General features: G+C 33.9%; 1 protein-coding gene across 1 annotated transcript; it reads left to right on the top strand.

Moving 5' to 3' along the window:
- The first annotated feature begins 1,079 nt into the window (after positions 1 to 1,079).
- LOC147808310 (uncharacterized) lies at positions 1,080 to 6,941 on the top strand. The gene is made up of 3 exons (XM_087166982.1): positions 1,080 to 1,216; positions 4,914 to 4,947; positions 5,392 to 6,941. The coding sequence occupies exons 1-3, from the start codon at positions 1,080 to 1,082 to the stop codon at positions 6,604 to 6,606; spliced, it is 1,386 nt and encodes a 461-aa protein (XP_087023108.1). The 3' UTR covers positions 6,607 to 6,941.
- The last annotated feature ends 1,157 nt before the right edge of the window (positions 6,942 to 8,098 follow it).

Genomic DNA, 8,098 nt, shown 5'->3' with positions numbered 1-8,098 from the left:
TGCTAGTCACTGTTGCGATCCAAAGTCGTCGAATTAATAGCATTACACCTGCACATTATTACATTGCGTTTTAACACATTCGTAATCAAAAATCGTCCTTACGGGATTTACGTAGTAAACATCGTGATTTAAATTAAAGTGATTTACGATAAATATTTACTTGATTTATGTTTCACTACTTCTCTTTTTTCCCGAACCTTATTATTTTTTATTTTTGCTATTCATTTTGTCTCCATTTAGAAATTATTAACCGAAATTTAATCTCGTTTAGCTAGTCGCACATCCGAACCCGAGTCATCGTATCAAAAGAATTTCATATATAAATAATATGCAGTTTAGGCACGTGATTTATAAATCCCACATCGCTATTCGCATTCACACGGTGGTTTAAAAACCAAATATAGCGATTTCCTTCATTAGTGAGTTAAAAATAAAACATGATTCACATTCAAGTGTTTTAAATTGCACTTCACAATTTATATTCATGCCCTTTAAATGCTAAACATCGTGAATGAATCACCTTCACCGAAGTTAGTAAGCCATGAAAAATCATTCGCATTCATGCAATTTTAAAAATCAAACATAGCGTTTCCCGTTATTTGAAAGCTATTTATTAATTTTTTTCCTCGAAATTCATGTTCACGCATTCACATTTTGTTTTCAGTACGTATTTATATATGAGTTTGGCAACTCTTATTCACTGGTAAGTTTTGTATTTAGTTTATTCATAATTTAAAACAGTCTTGTATCAATTAGTTTTTCATGGTCACACAAGTAATAAACAAGATATTTGCAAAAAATGACAAATTTGTATAATTTTTCTGCAGCTATCTACATTTTTTTTCAATTGTTCACTGATAGTGATAGTTCAAATCTCAAGAATAGAAATCGGCATTAATAAGGACAGTATGTCAATCATTTCAGAAATGCAAATGAATAATTTATCTACTGGAAATGTTGACCAGATATTATCTGTATTCACCATTTTATAATGCGAATTATTTTAACATTTATTAAATGCTAAGTTTTTATTACTTTCGTGATCGCTAAAATTATTTTTGATAATTTTAGATTTGAAGATGAAACGTAGCTCCTCTTCCAGTGAGGAACCAGTACCTTCGGGTTCTGGTGCAGGACCTTCGGGTTCTGGTGCAGGACCTTCGGGTTCTGGGTCAGGGCCTTCGGGTTCTGCTGCAGGGAGTCCTCGAAAACGAATGTAAGTACAGTATAAGCTTTACCTTTTTATTTTTAATTTAATAACTTTATATAAACAAACCGTCGTTGAACAGACGATAAAATTTTTGACCATTCGGCTACTAATGTTAAATTAAGTAGCTTTAATATTTTGAAAACAATCCAGAAGACAAGGGAACCTAGTATTGGTAGTATTGGTTCCTAGTATTGGTAGAAATTTGCTTTCGTGAAGGAACTAACCCGTATTTGAGTTACACGGAGAGCTTCAAATTCATAAACATAATTAAAATAGCTATGCATACACCTTTATATTGTTAAAGTACTTCATAAAAACAAATAGCAAAACCATTACTTTATATTGTATCTAAACAGTGCTACAAAACATTTTCAACTAAGCTGAATTTATGCATAAAAATATAGTTGCATTTATTATTAAAAGTAATTTTAAACATGCGTACTAAAGTTTAACTGCTACTGATGAAATTCGTTAATTTAGTCTGAGTTTATTGTTTGAAATGCGAATAAAAAGTGATTTTACTGTTTTCTTTCAAAGTTAAGTGGCTTTGAAATTCGATTCCCCCATAAAATGCGTTAACAAGTTTTAAATGTTCTGAAATATTTTGGGAAATAGGGAAAGTGGATCTCAAAGATAAGTTCTTTAAATAGAAAATTCACTTCACTATTTGGAAGTTATTTTACGAAGAAATTTTCAAAATTTTCTAGGTTCCTCGAAAAAATTCGCAAAATAGAGAAATTTGCAAAATGGAAGTTCGTTATATAGAAGTCCGACTGTAATTATTTTTAAAATCATTTAAATTCTTCAAATCGGTTATTCATTATTTTAGTTTATTGCACAAAAGTGAATACTTTTTATTTATTTATTTTTTAAATATTCACGAATTAATTTTTCATGAAATTTGGTTTAAATGAAAATTTCTTTGGAACAAGTGTTCTTTTTCAATGCGGAAATACTACATTATTAAGTCTCGCGTCTATCTGAAGATTAAGAGGAACAAACATTCCATTTTTTTTAAAGAAGAAATTATCTGATTGCCGCCATTTGTTTTATTTTATAACCGTCGGTGGACAGCCCACCCAATTTTGAGTCACGAATGTCTAATTTGTAATTTTGAACCTAATCCAGAAGAAGAGGGAACTCCTGGATCAAGTATTGGGACTTCCTCGACATGAAGAGAAAAGCAAGGGGATTCTAAAACATGATCTGTCTACCATTGAGTATCAGTGCGAAGTGGTATTCATATCAAACAAGCATCTCTAGGATTCGAACCTGGTTCAGCTTATTGTGATGTAAACGCTCTCGAAGCAATCGATTACCGCTTTTGTTGTATTTTGAGGAATTACTCAGTTTTGATAAATCCATGTGGTTACTCCTGACGGTTATTGCTCAGTGAAGAAGAGCAAAAAATTAATTTTAATCGGCTTCCATGAATCTGAAATTTCCTTTTGAGAATTTCAATTGGATATTTGAGAAGGATCTTGCCAGCCGCAATAGTTGAAATGTTTGAGAAAGAAAAGAAACTAGTTTTTAAAAGAAACTTCTATAGTTATGAAAATATGTTTACCCATTCAATATATTTAGTTATTTTATCAAATAGTAATATAATCTTTTGTTTCTTTTTCTGGAGTTCATATGATGGCAATTTTAAAAAGAATTTCTGATGTCACTTCTAACGTTTTATAACGTTGTGTATAAATTAGAGTAGAGAAAAAAGTATTTAATAAAAATCAAAGCTTGATGGTGAAACTCTATAATAATCGTTTTTCAACATTTCTGTTTTCTCAACGTTTTGTTTTTTTCCTCCCACTCAAATACTAATTTGATAAACTAATATGCATAATTTTGGTTTTCATTTTTTATACGGATTCTAAAGTATTTACGAAAACAGCTGTAGAAAATAAAATGCTCTATTTTATTTTGAAACTCAAGCTTAAGAACCAAAAGAAGAATTAGGTGCTTAATTTTCCTTACTTATTTAAACACTAAGCATAACTATTACAGGATATTAGTCCCAGACTTTGGGGTCGTGGTGTAACTTTTTGGGTGATTCAAAACTCTAAACTAAAAATATTTAGTTTTAAAACTCAAAATTCAAATGACGTAAATTTACAACCACTATTATAAATGTATGTCATCTATGCCAACCTTGTATAAACAATTGCTGATTTTTAATCTTTTCTTTTTCCTTAAAAAGAAAAAAACACTAATTTAATACAACATACCAAGTAATTTATGCTAATGAACGATATCATATTAAAAAATTTTTTTTCTTTAATTCTTAGAAAAAACAATATTTATGAAAGAAGCTGAAAATACCGAATGAAATGCTGTGTCCATATTTGTAGTTTGAAATGCGTGTCTAAACATTTTCAGCTGTGTTCATTAACATGCTTTTTGAGCTGTGTCCAGTTTTAGAAAGTCTTTTCACTATATCTTAGCAGCAAAAAAAAAAAATTTAAAAAAATGTATATCGTTAATAGATTATTTGTGAACTCCTTCATCTAAATATGGTATATTGCCTGATTTAAATATGTATAACTAAATAGTTGAGAATGACTTGCTAAATCATCAGCTGAATTCCGGGAATTGTTTATTTTGAATTCTACAACCAGACGTTTTGTAATTTACTTTAAATCAAAGAAATAGATATAGGCTTGATTAAATTTTGTTATAATGATTGAAATTTCACTGAAGTGCCAAATATGCTAATTAATCTTAACTAATTTACAAAATCAAACAGACGTTCTCCAAATACCGTTTTTCTCAATTGATTTGGAACATAAAAATAAGAGCGCTATCTGAAAAATAGGGTACAAATGATTTAACCCCCCCCCCCGCAATGTCCACATATGCTAGATTTCTATAAAAAATTTCTCTTAATTTATATGAAATACATTTTTTTTCACGTATCACATGAACTAGTTACGAATCCATTGACTTAAATATTTTGAAATATCTTAAATGCTAAAACTAATTATCTAAATAATAAGTGTGGGGAGGGTAGCTATCGACAATGTCAACATTCATCTATGAAAAGGTGCCCCAACATAGAATCCTGTTAGCGTGTCTTATATACTAGTGAATTGGAATTGTATTTTTGTAGTGGTAGACACACTACAGTACTCCCCACTATAATTATATCTGTGGTAGAATTCGATGGACGGAAACCACTAGGTGATTCTTTGCTGCTTTGTGAGAAACCGGGAGAGCTGTATTAAGATCACCGTACTTCTTGCTGATCATAAGAGTTCTATTAAGTTCTTGTTCATGGTTGCTCCTGTGTTGCCATTAGCAGACGAGTGTATGCAGGCCAACGTTGTGTGTGATCGAGACTGAGCAGCAACAGTGCGAGGAGGTGGATAATGTCACGGTCACAAGTAGCAAGTCAACAGTTCAATGTGGATCATCCATCGAAGTAGGTGTGTTTTAATCGTAGTGGGCGTTTCCGCCAAGGTAGGTGTGTCCATATTGCGTCCGGGTCACCAATGTGGGAGGGTAACTATCGACAATGTCAACATTTTTTTATGAAAAAGTGCTCCAACATAGAATCTAGTTAATCTGCTTCATATACTAGTGATTTGGAATTGTATTTTTGTAGTGATAGACACACTGCACTAAATGTATACAAAATCCTTGTTATTAAATGTAATATGATAGAAATTATAATGTGCATTGTTTGAATCTAAGAATTTTCTTCTAGGAGGACGGCTCACGGAGTTCAGACACCGGAGGATGTGAGTATATCATTTTCATTAGCAGTACTTTTAAATAGGTGCACGTTAAATTAAATAAGTAAAAATGAATTTCCAGAAGTTAATTAAGATGTAAGAAAACTTTTTAAAACTAAACGAATAGTTTTTTTTTAATTGTTCTATCAAACCTAGGATTTTGTTTAAACAGGGCTCGCAATAACAAAGTATGTACAACCAATCCAAAAGTAAAATTTATCAAAATATTATGAACATGCAAGTTAAATAAAATAAATAATAATAAAAAATAATGAATTGAAAACAAAAATTAAAAGAATCTTATTAAAATTGTATTGCTAAAATAGATTCAGATTGTAATAAAATAAGAGCTCCGTAAATAGTATCCTGTGAATGAGCTTATATATTGCTCTTTTTTTAAATAATGCATTCTACCTACGTGTGTAATCATAATATTGGAATATATTTTAGGTCAGAAAACAAAAGGAGGAAAATGAGAGGGCTGAGAGAAGGCGGCGGACCACGGTGGAATATGCCAAGGAAGAAAGGCGCCGGGCTCACGAATTTAGAAGGCAGAAGGAACAAGAAGACCGGCGAAAAAGGAACGAAGATAGAAGCCGGATTATAGACCAGGCCAGCTGCCTTGCGACATCCCTAGCTAATGAACAGATGGTCTTGCTGGCAACAAGATTCATTGATAGGGTGTCGCAGGGCATTTCGTTCCAAGAAGCCAGGAGCAGGCTCGAGGATGACATCGAGGAGAGCAGCTCAAGGCTTAGAACATCCATCCGAGAGTCTTTAAACAGCAGCTTCCCTGCCGAAGAAGTCCCTGCAGTGAGACCCTCCACTTCTGCGGCCTCAGATCCATCTCCCGTCCGCCAGGCATCACCACCGCCACCCCTATCATCACCTGTTGTACCTCAAAGCCAAAGTATTAGTCCAACGCCTGCTTCACCTCCGGTGTCGGTGGTAAGTCCACCACCACCATTACCATCCTCACCCGTGCAAGTACAACCGGCTCAAGCCCAACAACCGGCTCAAGCCCAACAACCGGCTCAAGCCCAACAACCGGCTCAAGCCCAACAACCGGCTCAAGCCCAACAACCGGCTCAAGCCCAACAACCGGCTCAAGCCCAACAACCGGCTCAAGCCCAACAACCGGCTCAAGCCCAACAACCGGCTCAAGCCCAACAACCGGCTCATGTCCAACAACCGGCTCATGTCCAACAACCTGCTCATGTCCAACAACCTGCTCATGTCCAACAACCTGCTCATGTCCAACAACCTGCTCATGTCCAACAACCTGCTCATGTCCAACAACCTGCTCATGTCCAACAACCTGCTCATGTCCAACAACCTGCTCATGTCCAACAACCTGCTCATGTCCAACAACCTGCTCAAGTCCAACAACCTGCTCAAATCCAACAACCTGCTCAAATCCAACAACCTGCTCAAATCCAACAACCTGCTCAAATCCAACAACCTGCTCAAATCCAACAACCTGCTCAAATCCAACAACCGGTGCAAGCGCCTCCACTGGTTCCTCAGCGGCGAAAAAGAGGAAACCCTGGTAAACGCAGTACAAGATTGCAAATTTTGTTAGAAGCAAGCAAAGGATTTTTAAAAATGGACCCGCCTTTCACTTTAACCAAAAGACCGCGATTTTCGCAAAAATATCCAGTTTAAATTTAACTTAATCCACCACCATCTGCCAGATATATTGATATTAAATTTAGAAAAAACATTTTCTTTCAATGTTTAAAAATCTGTGTCATTGGTAAATGATTGGGACTATTGTTTCAAGGTACTAAAAATGACTTGTTTATAATGTATAGATTAAATCTTTAAAAACAAATATGGATTATTTTGAGAGGAAAACGTCATGTTCTGCATAGTTCTAAGAATTCTGCATTGATGATTCAAGGGGATTACTATCTAGTATCAACAATTGATTTCACTGCTCAAAGGCTAGGAGAGACCACCATCCCTTCAGTGAAAAATTCAGTATGATAATAAATTGTTAAGTGGTAAGTAAATATATTTGTATTCTCTATAATAATCTGCAATAAAAATGTAGAATTTACGAATTAATAATTGCTCTTGAAAAATGTTTATCTCCATGTTTGTCAAAATGGGTTTGATAAAATATGGTTTCGTTCAATTCGAACGACCCCTTATTAATAAAAATACCTCGTTAAACTGTTCTACCGTTAAAGTGCTGGACTTCGCGTGCAGGTCGTCGGGCTACAAAAGCAGGGGTGCCATCCCCTCTGTAGAGGATCAAAATTGCGAAGGCATGTCTTCGGATCATCCTCCAGGGATGTTTCCCAGATCGTCGCCAATAGCCCATTGTGCAGCTCTAGTGCGACGTAAATGGACAACAACAACAAATATAAGCATTTTTTTATATTTTAAGAAAAAAATATTTTTTTGTAAGTTTTATTTATATTACGGGCCTGTGTTCCTTTCAGTCTCTTAATATTTTGCAATCGAATATTGCCTCTGTAAGTAAAAGGGGGGAGATATGGTTTGCGCCTGATTTTGGCCAATTACCTTCGCACATTGAAATTTGGCTATGCACTCTGAATAATCAATTGTATATCTTAGAATCCTTGTTGGTATTAGAAATTACTTCCATTAGAGAATCAGCATTCATAAATTTCCCATAATTTTTATATTTTGGATTTCCAGCCCTGTAAATAATAAATCCTAAATAATCCTGTTGTAATTTGTTTACATTTTGATGCTTTGAAATTTTTTTTCCAGCTTTTGAAACTTTATGGTTTATTCTAAGTTCACACGAACACTATTTTTCTATACAAAATTTTAAATAATTTCTGTAAAGAGTTACTTATGAAGGATTTCTCCCGAAGTACTATGTTCTCTAAAATTTAATTGTATCTGATTGCAAACACGTAAAACTCTACTGCTCACTGTACAATAACCAAATGTAAACTTATTCTTTCAGTAAATGTAATTTTTTACTGGAGTTTTAACAACTCCTTTCTTAAAAAATTTTTTAGTTAGTAAATATAGCTAATTTCATTTGTATTTTAACAGAAACTGTTTATGATGGATTCAAATGTAATACCTATTACATAAAGTTAGCATTAAGTGCTGATGATCAATACCTGGCTTGTGGTTCCAGCAGCAATAAAGCTTATGTTTGGAAAGTAAG

The sequence above is a fragment of the Parasteatoda tepidariorum genome, chromosome 6 (assembly GCF_982258835.1).
Source record: "Parasteatoda tepidariorum strain Cologne lab strain chromosome 6, Ptep-v5.0, whole genome shotgun sequence".
In the NCBI taxonomy this organism is placed as follows: Eukaryota; Metazoa; Arthropoda; class Arachnida; order Araneae; family Theridiidae; genus Parasteatoda; species Parasteatoda tepidariorum.
The sequence above is the reverse complement of the archived record's forward strand: the minus strand, read 5'-3'. Positions and strand labels throughout refer to the sequence as shown.